At 47.7% G+C, this 25,147-nt stretch overlaps 1 protein-coding gene across 2 annotated transcripts in view; it reads right to left on the bottom strand.

The window, feature by feature from the left end:
* Positions 1-2,382: 2,382 nt before the first annotated feature.
* PCGF3 (polycomb group ring finger 3) overlaps positions 2,383-25,147 on the bottom strand; it is a 61,743-nt gene continuing 38,978 nt past the window's right edge. Inside the window, exons 9-11 of one of the 2 annotated variants that reach the window (XM_039220380.1) lie at positions 13,885-14,022; positions 6,174-6,254; positions 2,383-5,699 (exon numbers count right to left, since the gene is read on the bottom strand). In XM_039220380.1, the coding sequence (XP_039076311.1) occupies positions 5,652-5,699; positions 6,174-6,254; positions 13,885-14,022 (267 nt within the window). In that variant the 3' untranslated portion in view covers positions 2,383-5,651. Of the gene's footprint in view, positions 5,700-6,173; positions 6,255-11,116; positions 11,330-13,884; positions 14,023-25,147 lie in introns of those variants that run through there. The other variant, XM_039220381.1, reaches the window with a different exon arrangement.

The following is a 25,147-nucleotide window of genomic DNA, read 5'->3' as shown; positions in this document are numbered from 1 at the left end:
TAATAGATCCCCCGCTGCCCAGACAGAACAGATCCCCCGCTGCCTGGACAGAACAGATCCCCGCTGCCTGGACAGAACAGAGACCCCCCGCTGCCTGGACATAATAGATCCCCCACTGCCTGGACAGAACAGAGATCCCCCACTGCCCGGACAGAACAGACCCCCCGCAGCCTGGACATAATAGATCCCCCGCTGCCCAGACAGAACAGATCCCCCGCTGCCTGGACANGAGAGAAAAGTTTCCCGCCCACGACGGCAAACGAGCTCGACTACCGCGACCGGAGCACAGACGTGTGCTCGCCCGATCGAAAAGAGAGCCCCTGCTCTGCCGAGACAACAGAGATCCCCCGCGGCCTGGACAGAACAGACCCCCCGCTGCCTGGACATAATAGATCCCCCACTGCCTGGACAGAACAGAGATCCCCCACTGCCCGGACAGAACAGACCCCCCGCAGCCTGGACATAATAGATCCCCCGCTGCCCAGACAGAACAGATCCCCTGCTGCCTGGACAGAACAGATCCCCTGCTGCCTGGACATAATAGATTCCCCCGCTGCCTGGACAGAAAAGAGATCCTCCCAAGGCCTGGACAGAACAGACCCCCCGCTGCCTGCACAGAACAGATCCCCTACTGCCTGGACAGAACAGATCTCCTGCTGCCTGGACACAACAGATCTCCTGCTGCCTGGACACAACAGATCCCCTGCTGCCTGGACAGAACAGAGATCCTCCCAGGGCCTGGACGGAACAGATCCCCCGCTGCCTGGACAGAACAGACCCCCTGCTGCCTGGACAGAACAGATCCCCCGCTGCCTGGACAGATTAGATCCCCTGCTGCCTGGACACAACAGATCCCCTGCTGCCTGGACAGAACAGAGACCCTCCAGGACTTGGACTGAATAAGTAGGGCACAGGATCTGAACAATTCCTCAACCCAACTGCACACAGACTGACTTTGCATTTGGTTTAACTTCTTATCCCTTGTTGTATCTTGTTTTTTAATGATTTCTTATGTGCCTGCCTTGCTTTGTGTGCTGTGTATGAAGCCAAATTAAATGTGTAATGAAATGTCACTGAGTTTGGAACCCTAAACCTGCTTTAACCTTGCTTTACGGCTGAATAAAGTTGCTGTTGTGGGGAAATCGTGACCTGTGTGTGCGCCCTGGCATGCTCATGAACATACATGCACACAGAGGTGCACACGCAGCATCTTCTGCTGGCTCTGCTCCTCTGGAGAACCCCACTAACACCTTTACAAAGGGAAGAAGATACTGTCAGTCAACCCACCCACAGGGATTAACAGGTTTTTTTGTTTTTTTTTAACAGTACTTTCATCGGCACATGCAGCTCTAAACCAAAGTGAGTTCCTACTCCAAGCAAACAGATGAGCAGTGTGGACTTGAAACACAGTTCCCGCCAAACCTCTGGTATCAAACTCTGGACCAATGTCAGTGAAGTTCTGCATCCAGGATTCAAGTGCCGCATGAGGCCGAGTGAAGGCAGCTAATCCGTGAGGCCTCAGGACGGGGTGAGGGCGGGGAGAGGAGCGGGTGTGTGCCCGCAGCACCTGTGGTAATTAATTCTCATTCCACTGCAGTGCCTAAGAGACCATCCCTCTTACGCTCTTACAGATATCTTAGATGATAAATTTCCAGCCCGAAAAAGTTTTAGGTAAGTTTTTCTTTTGCTTTTATTACAAGCATATAATATTAATTTTGGCAAAACACTGAGTACAAGCTTCACTATCATAAAATCAAAACATTGAAGCAATATTCCAAAAAAGATTTTAGACAAAAACTAGCCACCAATAGTACAAAAAATTACACACCAACACAAAGCATAAAAAATGTAAACTTTCAAATTAAACAGTCAAAAATATGTATCTGCATTGTCATCTCAATACACCGCGACAGCCTCCATGTTGCCACGTGTGGCGGTCAGGTCAGTGGTGGCTCACACCGAACCCTACGTCACTTGGGAAAAAATGGTTTTCTTATACCCAAATCAGTTGTTGGAACAGACATTTACACTAACGCTACACACATTTTAGGGGACACCCAAACTGCAGTCCGTCCTTCAGATGTGCTCGTGGATGTGGCGAACCACACGTGATGCAGGCCGAGCGTGGGTGGGCATTTGCACAAGCAGAGCCTCCTTGGTGGCCTGGCGGCTGCTCCGCACACCCATCCCTGCCTCACAGGGACAGAATCTGGAAAGATTACGGCTGGTTTGAATAATGGTTTTCTAATCTACTTATCTCAACTTAACGTAGTCTGTTAAATGCCAAGGCAGAGAGACACACTGGCTTCTGGCGCTAAGGTCACATGTGATGTGGTGGAGTGTAAATGACTTCCTGAGGAAACAGAGAAACGGGGTCTGTTCTGATTTATCTGAGCTCAGTTTATTTTCAGTGTCTTAAAAGCACATCTAATACTCACGTATAAAGTAGAAATCAGCTGGCTCGTTCCTGGAACATTCAATCCAATGACACATTTTAAATTGCTGTAAAATGCCATCCTGTGCGCTTTGAGGATAAAAGGAAATGGATCGCTAAAGACTTCGCCACAAGGAGGCACCAGAGGCCACACGCCCCAGAGGGCTCGGGAGCCCACGGGGAAAATAGCACCCACACATCCGTGCTCTGGTCGACATGGGGTGGGGCATCCAAGGGCCGCACTCGGGGTCTGAAAATAGCAGACCTGGGGCGGCCGCGAGGCCGGTCCAGGATGGCCACGCACCACCTCACGGCAGCCTGCCCGGTCTCGCGCCCTAAAATATTGCTGACAGGCATTCTTGCACACACACAAACCATCCCCAGAAACAGCATTCTTATAACAACAATGAAAAGGAAAGCCAAATAGCTGAATGTACATATTTTGAAATTCCACCTACGTTCCCTTTCAATTTAGCAGAAGAGATGCAACATTACAACTTAAACAGATGTCTAATAAACGCATCCTGGGACCTATTGCACAAAAGCATAAACAATGCTCCTCAGCTATATAGAACAAAACGTACAAATTAAAAGCTACTCAAAGTAAAAGAAGAAGCTTGCAAAACATGTCACAATTTCATCTTATATGCCTGTAAATAAAGCTGGACCACGGAAACCAAACAATCGGATGGGAAAATATGATAGAAGGCTTAAAATAGAATAAATAATTTTATAAAGTTAAGTTTTCTTTTCTTTAACCCCCCAAATCTTAAATTCAATATTTATATATTCTATCTGAATTTTCTATTTTCATGAAAACTGCGTTTAGCGAGACCACGTGCCGGGCAGGGCATCCCGCTGCCGGTGCCGGTGCCGGTGCCGGTGCCGGTGACGCAGGAAGGTAACTGAGCGGCTCTTGCTTTACCAGCATGAACAGGCGTGAAAACTACTTCACAGTAACTCCATCTGTTAAAAGAAAAAACTTAGCAGGATCCAATCACTAACTGATCCTGGCTTTCATGCTGGAAATTAAATTCAGCTTTATGATGTGAAACGAAAGCATGACGGCGGGGTAGGGGCCACGGAAGCTGCCCTGGGACGCAGGCTCTGGGCTCCCGTCAGCTGGGGGGCGGGGGTCCCCGGGGCCGTCCTGCAGCGAAGACAGTCTGCGTGAGGGATCTTAGAAAAATAGGTACTTCTGCTGCTGAGGTTTCGTCAGGTTGACACGGTTACAAAAGGGGGTCACAGGAGGGCCAGCCGCCCGCCGGCCGCGTCAGCCCTGCGTCCACCTCTCTGTGTATTTAAGTACGTCCACTTAGCACCATAGCAGATTCAAGTGATTTCAAAGATAGCTACAAAGTTACAAATATATATTATGAGATTATTACAGCGATACTCAGTCTAATCTGAACCGTGAGTCGATTTTGTTTGAATGTGGATGCTTACACTGTTTAACCCTCCCCTCCTCCACTACCCAGGAAAATACCCAAGTTCTAACGCTAACCCGAAAACCGCACTGTGGTAACGTGTGGTGGTGCAGAGTGCTTCAGCAGTAATGTGTATTCTGAGGTAGACAGGTAATATTTGCTCATACACATCTACTCATTAACCCTAGTAGAGCAACTCTAGAACACGATTTGGATGAATAGCAAGCTTAGGTAACTGAACAATTCAAACAGCACTGGGAGTTAATGGGCTTAAATGAAGATATGAATTTTGGCCAATCCCCAATAATCTGTTTTTATGTGTGTAAAAGGCCTTACGTTAAAATCACTTGGACTGAATTAATTTGAGTGGTTTTCTCGTCACCAAGATTAGGTCTCGTTAGTGGCCGCTCCTGACATCTACGTGTATGAAATGGGAAGCAGAGGAAACCCCACCATAACTTTCAAAGCAAATTGGAGGGAAAAATGCTAGTGAGTAAGGTGACACGGTCCGTGAACAGAGGCGGTGGATGGGGGCTGATGGACCCAGGCCCCCCCGCCTGCCTGCAGGGTGAGCGGAGGCGGCGGGCGAGGGCGGTGGAACGCCAAGCTCTCTGAGAAAGCGGTGCGGGTGCAGAGGGCGAGGACGGACAGAGAACCCGGGGCAACGCCTCCACTGCCCCAGAAAGTGGTTCCCTTCTCCTTCCTGCCTCCCACGTTCCAAGTTACTACTTTCAAGGAAATATTTATTCTTTAGTTCCACAAAAATATTGACATTTGGGAGGAGAAAGGGGTTGACAAAGCGTGTGCTGCCTGTGACTGGCACTTTAGGACGTTAAGTCACCGAAAAGGCAGCCAGCAGGCACCCCCCAGGCTTGGCTTGAGGGCGCATCGCCTGCTGCGGGCAGCCACAGGGTGCACGAGCTTCGTGCACAAGCAGGGCGGCCGCGGTGCGGATCGGAGCCCGCACGCCCGTGGCACCAGCCCTCGTCCACCGGGAACCCCTCACACGGCTGCCACCTCTGCCTTCAGCAAGACGAAGACGGGGAGAACTAAGCAGGCGAGCGAAGCGGCGGCCCCGAGCACAGCAGCCCCGCTCCCCCCGGTGAGGCTGAAGAAGAAGGACGGCTCTGCCAACCAGTGTGCCGCCTCCGGCCCTCCTGCCCGGCGCACCGGGCCACCTGCGTGTGCCCGCGTCTGGGGGGCGTGGCAGGGAGTGGGGGGGGGACCCTCTCTCGCCTCAGGGCTGAGTGGCCCTCGGAGCCCAGGGGAGGGGAGGCAGGGGAGCTCTCGGCCTTTCCTGTTTCCTAATGTGGAAAATTAAATACCGTGGCTAACTCATTAATGGAAACCTCTTTTGGTATGCTTTTAAATTAAACCTTTATATACCTTCTAAGTCTTCAGGAAGCTAAAGGCAACATAAATATCATCATTCACCATGAAAAGATATTTTCTCAATAACTTAGGAAGGGTTCAATAAACATAAAGTATTTTCGAGGCTTACTGTGAACCCTAATTCATCAATCGAACTCAAATGACCAGATTTCCAAGGCCTGGAAAGCAAGCGAAGGTCGCGTGGCCGCTGTGTTTCCCGTCCAGTCTGTGAGAGGCGCCTCTTCGGCCGCTAAGACTGTGAAGTGAAGTGTTTTGTCATCTCGTAACCGCGGTGCTGGTAGTGTCTCGTTGAGTGTGAGTTCTCTCATACAAAAGTTATAAATACTCTGTTCAGAAATCTGGTCCCCAGGAGCCTGCCGGCCGCGGCCTGGCGGGGCGGGGCCAGCCCAGGGCCGGGCTCAGAGCAGGTCCATCTTGGGTCTGTAGTGCAGCAGGAGCGGCGCCTTCTGTAAGACAAAGTCAGAGCGTGGCGCCGTCACCACCGTCACCACGTCACCGTCACCACCGCCAGCTGCGGAGGCAGGGAAGGGGCGGGCCAGGCTCCTTCCCTCCGCACACTGCTGCCCCACCCGGTCCCGCCTTTCCTCTTGGGGTCCTACTGGCTGTCACCCCCTTCTCCGGGCTGCCCCTCAACTCGGAGATCCTGCCGTCTGCTTCCTGCGTTAGAGGGGGACCCAAAGGCCTGTGGGCATCCTCTGACCCCTGCAGCCGACTGGGGTCAGGCACTCTGGCCAGAAGGGGTGGTGCTCGCCTGAGGCCCCCCGCCACACCAGCTCTGGTGCTGATGATTCCAGAATAATCCTGTGACTGAGTTGTTATTTCTAAGCTCTTAGTGGGAAATATGCACAGAAAAGTAGTTGCCCTTTGTAGCAGAATCAGAAAATCAAATAACCCAGTCTTTACAAAGTGACAGTTCTCACCTTGAATCTCCACCTGGTGACAACCACAAATTTGAGCGTGTGGTCCTTGCCCAGGATCTCCTCGTTGCATAAAATGTCCAGCTGGCAGGAGAAGAAGGCTTGAGTCAGGGTGCCACAGCACAGCGCTCAGCACACGTGGCCTCCGGTCTGTGCCAGCCACGCCGCTCGGGCCACACAGTCAGTGGCCCGTGGCCGACGGGCCGTTTCCAGGGGGCACAGGTGGGGAGCACCCCGCCCCAACACGCCCGGAGCCAAGAGCACCTGGGTCCACACCTGCCACGCGGCCCCCACCGGGCCCTCAGCTGTTGTCACCACAGAGCACCTGTCTCCCCACCTCAGTCCACCTCTTGGCCAAGCCCGTTCCTCTTACCTTACGATGGGCTCTTCAGATGGTCTTTCTCTTTTCTTTTTAAAAAACACTATTTTGAGCAGGTCTAGGCTCACAGCAAAGCTGAGGGAGGCACAGAAATGTCGCACGTCCCCCTACCCCCCCGTCCACACCCCCACCCGGGGGGCACCTGCGGGAGCTGACACGTCGTCACCCGAGGCCACGGCCGGGTCGCCCTCGGTGCGCATCCTGCGGGGCACCCCCACGCTGGTGCCACACAGGGCTGCCACACTGCCTGAAACCGCCCGGGCCCCAGGCCTTCACCCTCCCCCGCCCCCACCCCCACAGCCCCTGGGGCCCCACCGCCTCCAGAATGTCCTCCGGCCGGAATCACATTGGCTTCTGTCCCTTAGCGAGCGCATCTAAGGTCCCCCCAGGCCTTCTCACGCTTCACAGCTCGCTTCCCTCTCCGGCCCAAGTTAGACCCCACTGTCTGGTGACCACCGTTTAGTGCCGTCACCCGCTACGGACATCTTGGTTGTTTCTTAGTTTGGGCAATTATGAGCAAAGCTGCTACGAACACCCATGTGCAGGGACGTGTGCGGACTAAGGTTTCAGCTAACTCGGGCGAGCACTGGGGCTCGACTGCTGGATCACATGATAAGTGTATAATTCGTTTTGTAAGAGACTGACAAATTGTCTTGCAAAGTCGTGCCCCCTCCTAAGTTCCCTCCTGCCACAAACAGGATTTCCTGTGGCTCCATACCCTCCCCGAGTGTGGTGGTCAGAGCTCTGGACCTGGGCTGTTCTGATAGGTGTGGAGTGGAATCGCATTGTTTTGTTTCCCAGACGACAAATCCACAAATCTCCGTCAGGATGAGGGGAAGAAGGCCCTTGCATCTGCCTGGGGGCTGGGCGGGGGGGGGGGGGCGGGCAGGGCACAGGTGGGGCTCTGAGAAGACTGCCCTGACCCCTGACCCCCCAACTCCGCCTCCCCCAGGCAGGCCCCTCACCCGCACCAACCTCCGGACAATCTCACCACGACCCTGGGTGCCAAACGGCACCACACACCAAGAACCCCAACCTTGACCCGGGGCCCTGACACCTCCCACTTTACGTCTCCACTGCGTGCAGGCAGTGGCCACAGCAGCCTGTCTCCAGAGGCCGTCCACCCTGGGCCCGAGAGTCATTCCCAACCCCTTCTTCCCGCTAGCAGCGCCCTCAAACACCAGCACAGCATTCTGGCTCAGTTTTGGTCTCCTGTGGCTGTCCGGAAACACAACTGGGGGACTTAATGCAGGATTTTATCTCTCAGAGTCCTGCCTGGAAGCCTGTAGGCCACACTCTCCCTGGGGTCTCTGGAGCTTTTTGCCTCTATCACCAGCTCGTTCCTATTTATTTTTTAAATGTAATAGAATACACAAAAAATTTACCATTTTAACCATTTTGTATGTGGGCAGCTCCGTGGCATTAGGTACATTCGCAGTGTTGTGAACGTTCCCCCCCTCCACCTCCAGAACTTTCTCATCTTCCCAGTGGACGCTCTGCTCCGTGAAGCACCAGCTCCCCGTCTCCCCCGCCCCCAGCCTCTGACCCCGACCACCCACTTTCTGTCCCTATGGTCTGAGTCCTTCATGGGCCTCGTGTAAGCGGAATCGTTCCAGTGCTTGTCCCCTCGTGACTTGTTTCACTGAGCACAGTGTCCTCCAGGCTCGTCCACATGACGGCGGGTGGCGGGACGTCCCTCCTGTTTAAGGCGGAGGAACATCCCGTCGTTGGAGGGACATTTTGTCCACCATCCATCCATCCGCCAATGAACACTGGGTTCCTTCACATCTTAGCTGTTGTGAGCAGCGCTGCTAGGGACGTGGGCTGCAGGCCCCTCTGTGACGTCACTCCTGCATGTGGGTGTGCAGTTTCCCCAGCACCATTTGTTGAAAGGACTGTCCATTCCCCACTGAGTGGTCCTGACAACCTTGTTAGACATCATTTTAACCGCACACATGAGGGTTTATTTCTGGGGTCTCTATTCTATTCCATTGATCTAGATATCTGTCTTTATGCCAAGATTGTTTTGACATATTTCATATAAAATTATGTATGGGTTTTTAAATTTCTGCAAAAAACATCATTGGGATTTTGATAGGCATCGCTTTGAGTATAGATTGTTTAGGTAATATTAATGTTTTAACAATATTTTCTTTTTTTTTTAAAGATTATTTATTCTGAGATAGAGAGAACAGGGGGGAAGGGGCAGCGAAGGGGACAGAGGATCCGAAGCAGGCTCTGTGCTGACAGCAGAGAGCCTGACGTGGGGCTCAAACTCACAAGAAGTGAGATCATGACCTGAGCTGCAGCTGGATGCTTAACTGAGCCACCAAGGTGCCCCTGCGTTTTAATAATATTAAGTCTTCCAATCCATTATTTGGGGTTTGTTTCCATTTATTTATGCCTTCTTTAATTTCTTTCAGCAATCTTTGTAGTTTCATTGTAGAAGGCTTTCACTTCCTTGGTAAGCTAATTCCTAGGTATTTTATTCTTTTTGATGCTAAATTGTTTTTTTGTAATTTCCTTTTCAAACATTCATTGCTAATGTACAGAAATGCGCTGATTTTTGTGTTGATGTTGTAGCTTGCTACCGTGCTGAATTCATTTACTAGTTCTAATGTGCATATGTGTGTAATCTTTAGGGTTTTCTATGGATAAGATCATATCAGCTGCAAAAAGAGATAATTTTAATTCTTCCTTTCCAATTTGGATGTTTTATTTATTTTTCTCACTTGATTGCTCTGGGTAGAGTGTCCAGGACCATACTGAATAGAAGTGTTGAGAGCAGGCATCCCTACTTTATTCCTGATCTTAGAGGAAAAGTTTAAGTCTTTCACCACTGAGCAGATGCTTGTAGTAGGTTTTCACATATGGCTTTTATTTTATTTTCATATATGGCTTCCATTCCTGGTCTGCTGAGTGTTTTTATCACGAAACGGTGTTGAATTTTGTCAACTGAGCTGTCTGCATCAGCCGAGATGATCACGTGGCTGCCCCCTCCATTTTGTTGATGTGGGATATTACACTGACCAATTTTAGTATGTTCAGCCCTCCTCCCCTTCCAGGAATAAATCCCACTTGGTCGTGGTGTGCAGTCTTTTCAACACATTGCTGAGTTCTGTTTGCCAGCATTATGCTGAGGATTCTGCATCAACGTTCAGAAGGGACGTTGGCCTGTAGTTTTCTTACAGCGTCTGTCTGGCTTTGGTATCAGGGTAATGCTGGCCTCACACGATGAGTTGGGGAGTTTCTCTAATTTTCTTGAAAAGTTTGGGGAGGACTGATGTTAGCTCTTCTTTAAATATTTGACAGAATTCACCTGTGAAGCCGACAGGTCCTGGGCTTTCCTCTGCTGGGAGATTCTGGATCACTGATTCCGTCTCTGTACCAGTCATGGGTCTATTCAGACTTTCTGTGTCTCTGTGATTTAGTCTCTGCAGGCTCGGTGTTTCCAGGAATTTGTCCATTTCACGTAAAGGTATCTGATTTGTTGGTGTACAACTATTTGTACTCTCTTATGATCTTTATTTCTGTTTTTTAAAGTTAGTTATTTATCATAACATGAGCCGAAATCAGGAGTCGGATATTTAACTGACTGAGCTACCCAGGCACCCCACAATCCTTTTGATTTTTTTTTTTTTCCTTTTGATTTCTAATGGAACTGGTAACAATGCCTCCACTTTCATATCAGATGTTAGTAATTTTTTTTTTTAGTCCATTAGCTAAAAGTTTGTCAACTTTGTTGACCTTTTTGAAGAACTGCTGAATTTTTCTATTGTTTTTCTGTTCTCTATTCCATTTATCTCTGCTCTAATCTTTATTATTTACTTCCTTCTGCTAGCTTTGGGTTTAGCTCTTTTTCTATTTCTTCAAGTTGCAAGTTTAGGGTATTGATGAGACTTTTCTTGTTTTTAATGTATTTATAGTTATAAATTTCTCATTAGCATTGCTTTTGCTGTACCCCATGAGTTTGGGTAAGTTGTGTTTTCGTTTTCATTTGTCAGTAGATATTTTCCAATTTCTCTTTGATTCATTACTTGTTTAAAAGTGAGTTGTTTGGGGCACCTGGGTGGCTTAGTCGGTTAAGCGTCCGACTTTCGCTTAGGTCATGATCTCATGGTTCGTGGGTTCGAGCCCCGCGTCGGGCTCTGTGCTGACTGCCAGCTCGGAGCCTGGGGCCTGTTTCAGTCTGTGACTCCCTCTCTCTCTGACCCTCCCCTGTTCACGCTATCTCTCTCTCTCTCTCTCCTAGAAATAAATAAAACACTTAAAAAAAAAAAAAAAGTGAGTTGTTTAAGGGGCACCTGGGTGGCTCAGTTGGTTAAGCGTCCGACTTCGGCTCAGGTCATGAGCTCACGGTTCGTGGGTTCGAGCCCCACATCGGGCTCTGTGCTGACAGCTCAGAGCCTGGAGCCTGTTTCAGATTCTGTGTCTCCCTCTCTCTCTGACTCTCCCCTTGTCATGCTCTCTCTCTCTCTCTCAGAAATAAATAAAATATTTTTTAAAAAGTGAGTTGTTTAATTTCCACAATTTTGTAAACTTTCCACTTTTCCTTCTGTTAGTAATTTCTAATGTCATGCTGCTGTGGTCAGAGAAGGTGCTTACCTTACAGGTATGTATCTTGTAAAATCTGAGATAATTTATGTCTGCCATTCCTCTTATAAGGACCTTTGTCACTGAATTTAGGGTCCAGCTGGAGGATCTAGGATGATCTCTTCATCTCAAGCTTCTTGACACATTGACAAAGACCTTTTTTCAAATAATGTCATATTCACATGTTCTAGGGGTTAGGAAATGAACATATCTTTTAGTGGGGTCATCGTTTCACCCACTATAGTCTGCCTTCTGGTCCCCCCAAATCCACATCCATCCCACATGTGAAATACACTCACCCCATCCCAACATTCTCCACCCATTCTGGTATCAACTCCAAATTCCAAAATCTTCTCAGACACCATTAGCCAACATCCCAGACCTTCCCTTCCAAAGCATATGAATCAGGCAGAGGTGAGGCTCTGGGTAGGATGAATCTGGGCTGAAATTCTTCTCTACCTGTGGGTCCTGTGAAACTAAAATCACATAGTCTGCTCCCCATATACAAGGTTGGGAAAAATACAGGACATTCCTACTCCAAAGGGCAATAATATTAGAAGAATAAAGGGGTCACAGTCTCCAGCAAGTTTGAAACTCAGCAGGAAAAATTCCACGAGGGTTCGAGGCCTGAAAATAACACTGTAGGTTGAGATTCTGTTCTCTGGGCCTGTGACAGCCTCACTGTCTGGGCCTAAGGCTCTGCCCTGGGAGTCATTCCTCCTTTTTCGTGAAGGGTCGTGAAGGTTTGCAGCTGGGTAGCTCTATCAGCCTATCTCCTGATTGCAACATTTTGGAAATCTGACAGCCTGCTCTCATTTCTTCCTGTCTCTGTCCCCTTCAGGAAAAGGTGATGCTCATTCTGTTGGTACAACATTCTCAAAAACGTTGTGGGTCTCCCATATATGTCAGGGATCCAGGCCATCAGACAGGACGGTCCTCTACAGATCCATTCCTAGTTTCTGTGAGACAGTTGAGTCACACAACTAGTGTCTTCAGCAAAAGGTTATCTAGCCACACTCTCCGGCTTCCCTCCCACACTGCGTGTGCCTTCCCAGCAGTGAAGCCCTGGCTTCTGGTCTCTGCGGTCGTGACAGGTCTAAGTGCTGGCTCTGTTTTGCTTAGCAGTCCCTTCCCCAATTCACATCTCCTCTCATATTTTACTGAGAGCAGCAGGAAGACAGCAGGCCACACCCTCACACTTGGCTTGGGGATCTCCTTGGCTAGACACCCAAGTTTATCACCTCCATGCGGTCGCACAGCACTGACCCCCCGGCTTCCTGCCACCGTGTGATGGTGACTGCTTTTCTTCTGCGTCCTCTCTTCCTCGTCAGAAGCATATTTGACATTCCAGTTTCTACCAACGTTGTGCCTGTGGTGACATGTATCCTCCAAGGTGACAGAGGGGTCTCCCTGGTGCCCCTTACCTCCTGTGGAGCTGCCACCAGAGTCACCTTTAGTGACCATATTTCCAGCAGCAGTCTCTTCATGACAATCCAGCTTTTTTTATCGTGTCTCTCAAAATTCTTCCAGCCTCTACCTGTTATTCAAGTCCAAGGCCATGTCCACGTTTCTAAGGTATTTGTTACAGCAGCACTCCACTTCTGGTACCGAAATCTGTTCTGGTTTCCTGTATCAGCTGTGATAAAGTGCCCTAACCCGGTGGTTTAAAACAACAGGAATTTACTTCCTCACAGATGCGGAGGCCGGAGCCCAAAGTCAAGGCCCAGGCCAAGCTGAGCTCACTCTGGAGGCTCTAGGGGAGGGTCCCTCCTGTCTCTTCCAGCTTCGGGCAGATCAGGAGCTCCTGGGCTGGTGGCCTCATCACTCCCTGTGATTCTGCCCTCACATCACTTTCTCCCGTGTGTGTGTGTGTCTCAAATTCCTCTGCTCTCTCTTGTAAGGACACTTATCATTGGATTTAGGGTCCATTCACGGGTTATCTCATCTCATGATTCTTATCTTAATTATGGACCTTTACTTAATTTAGAAAAAATCCTTTTTCCAAAAAGGTCACGTTTACAGATTCTGGGGTATGTGGACCTATTTTGGGGGCTACTGTTCAACCTACTACTCTCTCTGAAACATTCCTCAAGTTTGTCCAATTCTGCCGTCCGCAGCGCCCCCTCCCCCACCCCGGCCCATCTCCCCTGGACTCCTGCCACAGACGCCCCTGCCGGCCTCTCCTGCTTCTGTCTCTGGGCCCCAGTGATCCACTTTCCTCATGGCCCGAGGGCTATTTTACAGTGAGGTTTCCGGCCCAAGACCCCCCAGCGCTTTGTCTTCGCACTTATTTATGCACAACTGGCTCCTACTGCCAAGGGACATCTTAGCATAAGTGCTCGCCCAGCACTCTGTCCACCGGTCCCCTGCGCACACCCGGGGCCCGTCATGTCCCACAAAATCTCCCCCTGCCCGCCTGCTCACCGCCACCCCCCAGCCAGTCAGCCACCTGTTTGTGAAATGAAAGAACAGAGTCTCTCTCTGAGATGAAACCCTCTAGCACGCGTCACACCGCCCCCACTTCCCGTTGTGGGGGCTCCCCGTGCTCGGCCTGGCCTTCCCTCCACTCTCGTCCTCCCCATGACCCCAGTCACACTGTCTGGGGGCACGTAAAACAAACTGAGCTTTTTGTTTTCTGACTTAAAATCTCCTAACAAACCCCCCCATAAAGAACCGTAGAAGTATCGCTTTTACAAAAGAGAACTGATTTGTTATAGTTTCTATTTGTGGCTTAACTATTACCTCGTTGAAAGATGAAAGGTTAAGTTTTTTGGCGATGAACTTCTTCAGGTGCAGGACGGTCGCTTGGGCCGAGCAGCGGATCCACTTTCGCTTCAAGCCCCGCAGTTTGCTGCTGTTGCATTCCAGGCAGATGCTCACCTGTGGGAGAAGCACACAGCTGGGCAGCCCCGCCTCTCGGGGGCCCTTCTCCAGGGCCTACTCATTCTGTCAAACGTGAGGATGCAGGCTTTGTGAAATCAGAAATCTGTTTGACCTCAAAACTGTGGGAAAGGGTTCTATTTTACTCATTTTACATACATTATCTTAAAATCTCTGTTTATCATTTTGTGAAATATAATCTAACCGTGTTAATTCTATCTTATAAACATAGTACTTTAAAGTAAATTTGAGGGGCGCCTGGGTGGCTCAGTTGGTTGAGCGTCTGTTGATTTCAGCTCAGGACTTGACCCTAGGGACATGGGATCAAGCCCACGTCTGGCTCCGCACTAGGCATGGAGCCTGCTTGAGATTCTCTCTCCCTCCCCCCCCACCCCCGCCTTGATTGCGTGTGTTCCCTCTCTTTCAAATAAAAATAAATAAAGATTTAAAGGAAATCTAAGATTTATTCATTGTCCAGATGGTGCTGGTCTCGGAGTTTAGCTGATACATACTGCAGCCTTGTCCTGAGCTTCTGGCTGGTGGGACGCACACGCATCTGCCCACAGGCTCTGCGGGCATGAGGAGGAAGGACACGCAGCCAGCTGAGGCGGTGCCCCTGACTCCGCGTGAGGCACCAAGAAAGGCTTCACAAAGGAAGTAGTGTGATACAAGGCCTTGAAGGAGGATGGAGACTCACTAGAGAAAAAGTGCTCTTGGCACAGGAAAAACCACGAGCAAAGCCACAAAGTTTGAAAGCTCACAGTTTCCTCTTGGATGACCAACAATTCAGGGGATCACAGTATGTCATGTGACAAGGAACCACAAGTAACTAAATGAAAGGGACTCTAGCAGCCTGCGATGCCAGATGCCTGGCAGATGCAAAAGGAAGGATCCCCAGGCCACAAAGGATGGCCGAGAAGGCCCTGGTGGATACAGTGCTCGCCAGTGAGTAACTCCAGTAGCAGCCACAAAAAAATGGCACAATCAGGGGCGCCTGGGTGGCTCATTTGGTTAAGTGTCCAACTTTGACTCAGGTCATGATCTCGCTGTTCAAAGTTCGAGCCTCACGTCGGGCTCTGTGCCGACAGCTCAGAGCCTGGAGCTGCTTCAGGTTCTGTGTCTCCCTCTCTCTCTGCCCCTCCCCCACTCACACTCTGTCTCTCAAAAATAAATAAACATTAAAAAAAATGTTAAAACTGGTACAATCAGACTCTCAAAAATTCAGAGAAAAGAATTAACAAGGAATTAATTGAAACATGTAGGCCTAAAATCACTAGAGATACAAAAGAAGTAATTCAAAACAGAACATACTATGAATAAAGAACAGGCAAGTATAAAAGATAAGCAAATACAGCTTCTAAAAATAAAAACACAGTCACTTAGACTAAAAACTCAGTAGGTAATTGAACCACAAATTAGTTTCAGCTGAAGACAGACTAATTTCCTAAAAGATCAATATGAGGAAATTACGCAAAATAAGTACAGAGACCAAGATATCAATTAAACTAACAAAACAAAGGAAAAGACACAGGGTAATAGACTGAGGCATCTGACAAACTTGTAATAAGTTCTGGAAGAAGAAGGCAGAAAAAGGGAAAGGCAAAATTTAAGAAACAACGACTAAGGATCTCCCCAGAATGATAGAGGACATACTCTCTGAAATTTAGGAAGCAAAAGAATTAAAAAAAAAAAAAAAGGAACCATACACCTACACAGAAGTGGGGAAGGACCCAGGAAGGGGCAGTGGGCGGCTCTCCAGAAGTGGCCACGAGCCTGGAAAGCAAGGCACTAGAAGAAAACCTGCAGAGAAATTACCACTCAAGACTTAAAATGAAATCGAGCCATCTCTAAACAAAAGAGAAAATGACGAGGCGAGGACACAGTTGAAGAAAAGAGACCCTTGTCCAGGAGGAAGACATGTGAAGACACAGAAGGCAGAGCCGGCCCAGAGCCTGCGGCCGGATTAGGTATGGGAAGAGGAGAAGGGGAGGTAGGAGGTGACCCCCAGGCAAAGTGAGCAAGGCCCTTGTGTGGTTCGGGAAGGGGAGACACTCGTTAACTTCAGACCTTTAGAAAATGTAAACATTCATTTTAGAATTTCACAGCCACTAAAAGAATACAAATAGGACATAACTTGCCACTAACTGCTAAGTAGAGGCAAAAAAGAGATTGAAAAAAAACTACTTTGATAGATGTTAGGAACGGGGGGGAAACATTAAAAAACATAAATGAACAGCACAAATAAACTCGGAATTGCCATGAATCACGGTAAATGGAAGATGTAAAATAACTTGTCAGTTAAAGAAATTTTCTCATTTGATTTTTTAAAAAACCCAGTTCTGGGCTGTGACAAGTGTCACATTTAAGGAATGGGGGTGTGGTAAGAAACTGAGCTGCACTCAGGTCTGCGTGGGGGCAGCAGGCGCGGCGGCAGGGGTGCGCAGGGCATACCTTTCAGACGTTAACTCTGAACCACATGAGTGTGTCACCTACTTACATACACTCAAGGTGTGTTTTTAACAGCCTCATTGCAGTATAATTTATTTATGTCTTTGGTATTTACTTCCATAGTATTAATAAACATACAGAGCTGTGCAGCCACCACCAAAATCCAGTTTTACATCATTTTCGCCACCTCATAAAGACCACATGCTGCTTTGTGCTCCACCTTTTCCTGCCCAGCACCAGGCCCCCAACCACCGCCTGCTCCTAAGACTGGGCCCTGGGGGACATCGCAGACAAATGGAATCGCGCAACATGCAGTCTTCGGCCTCTGACTTCCCGGCCTTGTAAGGTGCTTCCAGGCGTCTCCTGCGCTGTCGCAGGTGCCGGAGCTCATGGTTTCTCACGGCTGACCAGAACATCCCTGTACGGCCGGCCACACTGTGTCTAGCTGACTGTTTGCACTGTTCCCCGGCGTGGCTGTCATGAGTAACCCTGCTATGAACATTCACGTACAAATCCTTGTGCGTGATGCATGTGAGGTTTCCACATACAGCTAGGAAAATTGCAGGGTTGTATGGGTGGCTTGTGTTTAACTCCTTAAGAAACTGCCACATGTTTTTTGTTCCTACCAGCAGAGTACGAGGGCCCCATTCCTCATGTCCTTGCTAGCACTTGCCAGCGCCTGCCTTTCTGATAGCAGCCACCCTAGTGGGTGTAAAATGGGATTTCATTATGGTTTTAGTTTCTATTTCCCTAATGGATTCATGACATTGAGCATATTAACCACTTTTATGTCTTCTTTGCTTAAATGTCTACAAAATCTCTTATCCATTTCTTTTTTTTGTTTTTAATTTAAATATTTATTTATTTTTGAGTCAGGGAGAGACAGAGTGCAGGCAGGGGAGGGGCAGAGAGAGAGTGGGAGACACAGAATCTGAAACAGGCTCCAGGCTCTGAGCTGTCAGCACAGAGCCCGATGTGGGGCTTGAACCCACAAACCGTGAGATTATGACCTGAGCCGAAGTCGGACACTTAACTGACTGAGCCACCCAGGCGCCCCTATCCATTTCTTAACTGGATTATCTTCCTACTAAGTTATAACAGGTATACATTCTAGATATAAGTCCTTTATCAGAAACATGATTTGCAGAGGAGTCAAGATGGCAGAGAGGTAGGGGGACAGCAATTTCCCTCGTCCCTCAAACACAGCAGTATTGAGGTCACAACACTTGGAACACCCACAGAATCAGTCTGCAGAGAGACTGAAAAATCTCCACATGGTGGACAGAGACAGCCTGGCGGGACAGAGGTGCGTGCGTGTGAACTGGGAGAAAGAAAATGGTGTAGGCACGGAGGGCGGAATCCCGCTGGTGGACAGACAAAAGGAAGAAGAGAAAGAGAGGCTGTGGAAGCGTGGTAGTGTATTTGGACAAGACAAAAACCTCTCCGGAGCTTGGACTGGGGAACGAGAAATACAGAGAGTACCAGTTTCTACTTTGCAAACAGCTTTAGGAACTAAAGATCGTAATTATCAGGGGTGTGCGACTTTCTGCAGACCAGAGCTGTGTGCATGCGCCTGGCGGGGAGGAGCCGCCCCGAGGCGCAGCAGCAATCTCAGGGGTGCACTGGGAGAGAGCAATCCTCTCCCCTGAGTCCTGCGGGAAGAGGGTGTATCGCCCCCCCTCCCCCACAAGGACAAAAGACCTTGCAGGCACCAGCCAGAGGCTGTTTGTCAGCCGGGCAGAGTGGCCTCTAGAACCAGGCCCACGCAGAGCGGCACCCGTTAGGACGCTGGGACCCTCTGAATCCCAGCCAGGCGCCTGGGAGGCACGGGAGACTGCGGAGCAGGACAAGCCAGCCACCCGCTCGGCTCTGTGAGGGCTGCCTCAACAGGGCAGTCTGGGAGGGGAGCCTGGGGGGTTGCATCTGTCTCCCCATCACCAACACAGGGGGGCTTCAGGGAGCAGGACACGGCCCCCAGTGGCGGCGGACCCGCTCCCACCAGACCCGCCCCTCTGTGCCTGGTAAGTGCCTACCTACCGGGGTGAGACTGACCCTGACCCAACCTCTCCTCCAGACAGCGCCGTCTCTGGTCCCAGGCGCTGACACAATGGCCCTGCGGTTTTTGTATGGCAGTCTGTTTTTTAAATTTTATTTTGTTATTTCTTCCTCTTCTCTTCTCTTTTTCCTTTTCTTCCTACTCTCCTCCTTTTTTCTTCCCCCCTCATGGTTTCTGATTGATTTTTGGTTAATTCTTATTTATATATATATTTTTTTCTTTCTCTATTCTGGTTGTTTTTTCATTTAATCAGGCATTATCACTCTATTCTTTTTACACTTTTTCTGTTATCTCCTTCTTCTTTATCCCACCCTGGATTAAGCCTTATAGTTTCTTTGATTCTCTGCCTGGTCTTTTTTCCCACCCTTTTCATTTCTGTCTTTGTACGGGATAATGTTTCTTCCCCCTCCCCTTTTTCCTTTTTCTAGGGTTACTTCAACGAAGAAATCAAAGCACACCTGGTGGAAGGTCCAAACCACCACTCGAATAGGGAGATAAAGCAACCAGAGTCACAACAACAGAGAGCACACAACACACTCCAAACACACCTCCTGAAGGGCCTGGCCCTGGGCAGCGTGTGACCCCTTTCCCATGTGGTAGTGCTCCCAGGTGCAGGACACGGAACAGGCTTTTAAAACACATAAGGGACAGAAAACCAGCCAAAATGATGACCTGGGAGAATTCTCTTCAAAAGAAACTCCAGGAAGAAATGACATCCAGAGAATTGCTCAAAACAGGTATAAACAGTATGTTTGAACAAGAATTTATTTTGTTTTTATTAAAAATTTTTGTTTTACATTTATTTATTTATGAGAGACAGAGACAGACAGAGCCTAAATGCAGGAGGAACAGAGAGAGAGGGAGACACAGAATCTGAAGCAGGCTCCAGGCTCTGAGCTGTCAGCACAGAGCCCGATGCGGGGCTCAAACCCACAAACCATGAGATCAGGACCTGAGCCAAAGTCGGATGCTTAACCGAATGAGCCACCCAGGTGCTCCTGTCTGAACAAGAATTTAGAATAATAGTCACATGACAAATGTCTGGGCTTGAAAAAGAACATAGAAGACAGCAGAGAATCTCTTGCTACAGAGATCAAGGACCTAAGAAATAGTCACGATAAATTAAGAAATGCTGTAAATGAGGTGCAAAATAAACTAGATGCAGTGACAGCAAGGATGGGAGAAGGAGAGAGGAGAATAAGTGAAATAGAAGATAAAATTATGGAAAATAATGAAGCTGAGAAAAAGAGGGTTAGGAAATTACTAGACCATGAAGGGAGAATTAGAGACCTAAGCGACTCAATGAAATACAATAATATCCATAGCAGAGGAATTCTAGAAGAGAGAAGGGAAGGGGAAGAAGGTTTATTTGAACAAATTATGGCTAAGAACTTCCCTAAACTGGGGAAAGGCACAGACATCCAAGTCCAGGAGGCACAGAGAACTCCCTTCAAAATCAACAGAAATAGGTCAACACCACGACACAGCAGAGTGAAACTGGCAAAATACAAGGATAAAGAGTGAACTCTGAAAGCAGCTAGGGACAAATGGTCCTTAACCTACAAGGGTAGACACATAAGGGTAGTAGCAAACCTGTCCACTGAACCTTGGCAGGCCAGAAGGAAGTGTCGGGAAATATTTAATGTGCTGAATCGGAAAAATACGCAGCCAAGAATCCTTTATCTGTCGGGGCTGACATTCAGAATAGGAGGAGAGATACAGGCTTTCCTGGACAAACCAAAACCGAAGGAGTTCACGACCACTAAGCCAGTCCTGCCCGAGAGCCTGAGCAGGACTCTGTGAGCGGAAAGCACCAAAGACTCCAAAGGACCAGAGACAGCAGCACGGGCACGACCTAAATCACCAAAGCCCAACCGTAACACGGCTTTCCCCACAAGGACGCAGCTCTGCAGACCGCTGGGGAAAGGAGCATCTTCTGCCATGATCGTTCTGCAAACATAGAATGATGGAATGAATGTGTTCCTATGTTCCTTCTATCCCAACCTTCTTAAGGGTTTTTACTGAGAAACAATGGTATATTTTGTCAAATGCTTTTTCTGCACCTATTGACAGGATCACATGGTTCTTATCCTTTCTTCTCTTAATGTGATGCATCACGTTGATTGATTTGTGAATATTGAACCAGCCATGCATCCCAGAAATGAATCCCCCTTGATCATGGTGAATAATTCTTTTAATGTTAAAAACATCATAAAAGCCATATATGAAGAGCCTACAGCTAAAAACTGAGAGCTTTCCGCCCGAGATCAGGCACACAAGAAGGCTATCTACTCTCCCACTGCTGTTTAACAAAGTGTTGGAAGTCCTAGCCAATTGGCAAAAAGAAGTCCCATCCAATTGGCAAAGAAGAAGTCAAACTTTCACTTTTTACAGGTGACATGATACTCTACATGGACAACCTAAAAGACTCCAGCAAAAAACTGCTAGAAGTTATACATGAATTCAGCAAAGTCGCAGGATGAAACATCAATATACAGAAATCGGTTGCATTTCTATACACCAATAATGATGAAACAGAAAGAGATATCAAGGAATCAATCCAGTTTAGAATTGCACCAAGAACCATAAATTACCTAGGAATGGGACACCTGCATGGCTCAGTCAGTTAAGTGGCCAATTTTGGCTCAGGTCTGATCTCGCAGTTAGTTGGTTCAAGCCCATATCAGGCTCTGTGCTGACAGCTCAGAGCCTGGAGCATGCCTCGAATTCTGTCTCCCTCTCTTTCTGCCCCTCCCCTGCTTGTGCTCTGTCTCTCAAAAAGAAATAAACGTTTAAAAAACAACAACAACCACCTAGGAATAAACCTAATCAAAGAGGTAAAAGATCTGTATGCTGAAAGCTATAGAAAACTTATGAAAGAACCCGAAGAAGACACAAAGAAATGGAAAAATATTCCATGTTCATGGATTAGAAGGGCAAATATTATTACAATGTCAATACTACCTAAAGCAATCCACCTACACATTCAATGCAATCCCAATCAAAAGAACACCAGCATTCTTCACAGAGCTAGAACAAACAATCCTAAAATGTGTATGGAACCAGAAAAGACCCCAAAGAGCCAAAGTAATGTTGAAAAAGAAAACTAAAGCTGGAGGCATCACAATCCCAGACTTCAAGCTGTATTACAAAGCTGTAATCACTAAGACAGTATGGTATTGGCACAAAAACAGACAGATCAATGGAACAGAATAGAGAACCCAGAATTGAAACCACAAATATATGGCCAAGTAATCTCCAACAAAGCAGGAAAGAGCATCCAATGGAAAAAAGACAGTATCTTTACCAAATGGTGCTGGGAAAACTGGACAGAGACATGCAAAAGAATGAAACTAGACCACTTTCTTACATCATACACAAAAATAAACTCAAAATGTATGAAAAACCCTAAACTAAATGGGAGACAGGAAACCATCAAAATCCTAGAGAAGAAAACAGGCAACAACCTCTCTGACTTTGGCCACGCAACTTCTACTTGACATGTCTTCAAAGGCAAGGGAAACAAAAACAAAAATGAACTACTGGGACCTCATCAAGACAAACAGCTTCTGCACAGCGAAGGAAACAATCAGAAGAACGAAAAGACAACAGGGAATGGGGGAAGATATTTCCAAATGACACATCAGATAAAGGGTTAGAATCCAAAATCTATAAAGAACTTACTAAACTTAATACTGGGAGAACAAATAATCCAGTGAAGAAATGGACAGAAGACATGAACAGACACTTTTCCAAAGAAGACATCCAGGTGGCCAACAGACACATGAAAAAATGCTCAACATCACTCATTGTCAGGGAAATACAAATCAACCACACTGAGATACCACCTCTCACCTGCCAGAATGGCCAAAATTAACAACTCAGGAAGCAACAGATGGTGGTGAAAATGTGGAGAAAGGGGAACCTCTTGCACTGCTGGTGGGAACGCAAACTGGTGCAGCTACTCTAGACAACATTGTGGAGGTTCCTCAAAAAATTAAAAACAGAACTACCCTATGACCCAGCAATAGCACTACTAGGAATTTATCCAAACAGGAGTGCTGACTCATAGGGGCACATGTAATTATGGAAAGAGCCTGAATAAATGATGAATGGATAAAGAAGATGTGGTTTATATATACAATGGATTATTACTTGGCAATGAAAAAGAATGAAATCTTGCCATTTGCAACAACATGGATGGAATTGGAGGGTATAAGTCTGTCAGAGAAAGACAGATAGCAAATGTTTTTGCTCATACACAGAATTTGAGAAACTTAACAGCAGACCAGAGGGGAAAGGGAAGGACAAATAAGTTACAAACAGGGAGGGAGGCAACCATAAGAGACTCTTAACTACAGAGACCAAATTGATGGGGGGGCGGGGCAGGAGGGGAAGTGGGGGATGGGCACGGAGGAGGGCACTTGTGGGGAGGAGCATTGGGTGTTGTACCTAAGTGATGAATCACGGGAATCTACTCCCGAAGCCTAGAGCACACCGTACACACTGTATGTTAGCTAACTTGACAATAAATTATAATAAATACATATAATAAATTATGATAGATGATAGATAAGACAAAGATAAGGCTAAGTTTTGCAAATGGTATTCGATAAGGATGTAAGTTGATGCGTGCAGGCCCAGTTGCCTGGCACCACCCTTTCCCAGGTGAGGTGCCTGGGCTCCTCTGCTGAAAACCAACCGACTACAAATCCAAGGGCTGATTTCCAGACTTTGTTCTATTTCTACAATTTGTTTCACTGACCTAAGAGTCTACCCTAATGCCTGTAACACAATGTCTTAATTACTGTAGTTTTTTAGTAGGATTTGATGTTTAGAGTTTTTTAATGTTTATTTATTTAATTTTTAGAGAGAGAGAGAGAGAATGAGCCAGGGAGGGGAAGACAGGGAGGAGCAGAGAGAGAAGGGGAACAGAGGATTCGAAGTGGGCTCGGCACTGACAGCAGAGAGCTTGATGGAGGGCTTGACTCATGAACTATGATATCATGACCTGAGCCGAAGCTTGATGCTTAACCGACTGAACCACCCAGATGCCCTGATGTTTAGATTTTTCTATATATACTTAAAAAAAAATCACCCATGGATCAAACAAGAAATCATAATGAAAATGTATGAAGATTTAGAACCAAATAGTACAGTTGGAAACTACATGGATATTCAACTTACGAAGTCAGAAGAGAAACAAAGGGGAACCTAGAGAGCAGGAGGGGATGAAGTGAACAGAAAACAAGGACAGAAACATGGTTTTGGAAACACAAACAGAGAATTGTCGACGGGGTAAAGCTCCATTTCTAACGACGGCCCTGCCTGACCGAGGGGAACAAGTGTCGCCCAGAAGTGTCAGGGGTCGAGCAGGGTGTGCAGACAGCCCATCTAGCAGGCCGGCCACGGGAAAGCGGCCCAGGTGAGGGAAGACACGCCGTGCCCGAACCAGACGCAACTTCGTCAGGCCCCACGTTTTCACAAAATATATCTGAATTCATTCCGTTTCTCCCTTTCTTTCCTTCTTTTCTTTTTTTTCTGTCCTCCCTCCCCTCCTTATTTCTTTTCTTCCTTCTCTTTCTCCCTCCCTGGTGAACTAAATTATTCATCAATGTTTGTAGCTCAGGTACTTTCCCCACGCCAAGGTCACAAATATGTTCTCCTATAATTTCTTGTAAAATATCTGAAAGTTTCACTTTTTATTGTGAGGTTTTAAGCCACTAGCAGGTAATGTGTATGCAGCTGGAGGGAGGTCAAGTTTCCTCTCCTCACTGGCTGACCACTTGGCTTGTCGGCATCTGCTCCCTTGTCCTGTGCTGGTCTACACCCATGCTTGGGTCTGTCCTGTTCTGTCCACTGCTCTGTTGTGTCCCCTTGAGCCAAAACCACAAGTAATTTACTGAGTTGCAATTATTTAATTATTTTACCTGTGAAGCTGTGATTTCTGATAGGGCAAATACCCCCTTATTATTATTCTTCAAAATTGTCTTCACTGATCATACCCCTTTGCTCTTTGAAATAAGAATTAGAAATCAACCTACCACATTCCCAGAACATCTATTTTATCTAGATAGGATAAAATAAGATAAAAACAGAGAGGGAAGCAAATCACAGAAGACTCTTAATACAGAGAATGAGTCGAGGATTGATGGAAGGAGGTGGGTGGGGGATGGGCTATCCGGGGGACGGGCATTAAGGAGAGACTTGGATGAGCACTGGACGTTGTGAGTGATGAATCACTGAATCACACTCCTGAAACCAAGGGAGGGGAGAGCTGCCACCCAGGCATGGTTCGAGAATAGGGAAACCTGAGCGGCATCTGGTGTGTCTGGACCCAAGAGCTCCGTCCTGGTGAGGGCTTGGGTGGCTCATACTCCTCTTACATGTTTTTCATTTTCTTTTCCTGATGCTTAGTGTTAAAAGTGCGCAATTCAATCAGGTCATCTGAGTGATACAGGGAGGGTTTGTCTTCAAAGTTAGAAGAAGTTATTCTGAATTTAGAATTCTGTACCCAGCCCCACCATCCTTCAAACACGCGTGGGAAACAGGACTGGCCCGACATGGGGTAGCTCAAAGTCCAGTATGCACACACCCTCTCTGAAAATAAACGAGGAAGGA

Source organism: Hyaena hyaena, unplaced genomic scaffold (assembly GCF_003009895.1).
Source record: "Hyaena hyaena isolate Hyena2069 unplaced genomic scaffold, ASM300989v1 scaffold_886, whole genome shotgun sequence".
Lineage (NCBI taxonomy): Eukaryota > Metazoa > Chordata > Mammalia > Carnivora > Hyaenidae > Hyaena > Hyaena hyaena.
The sequence above is the reverse complement of the archived record's forward strand: the minus strand, read 5'-3'. Positions and strand labels throughout refer to the sequence as shown.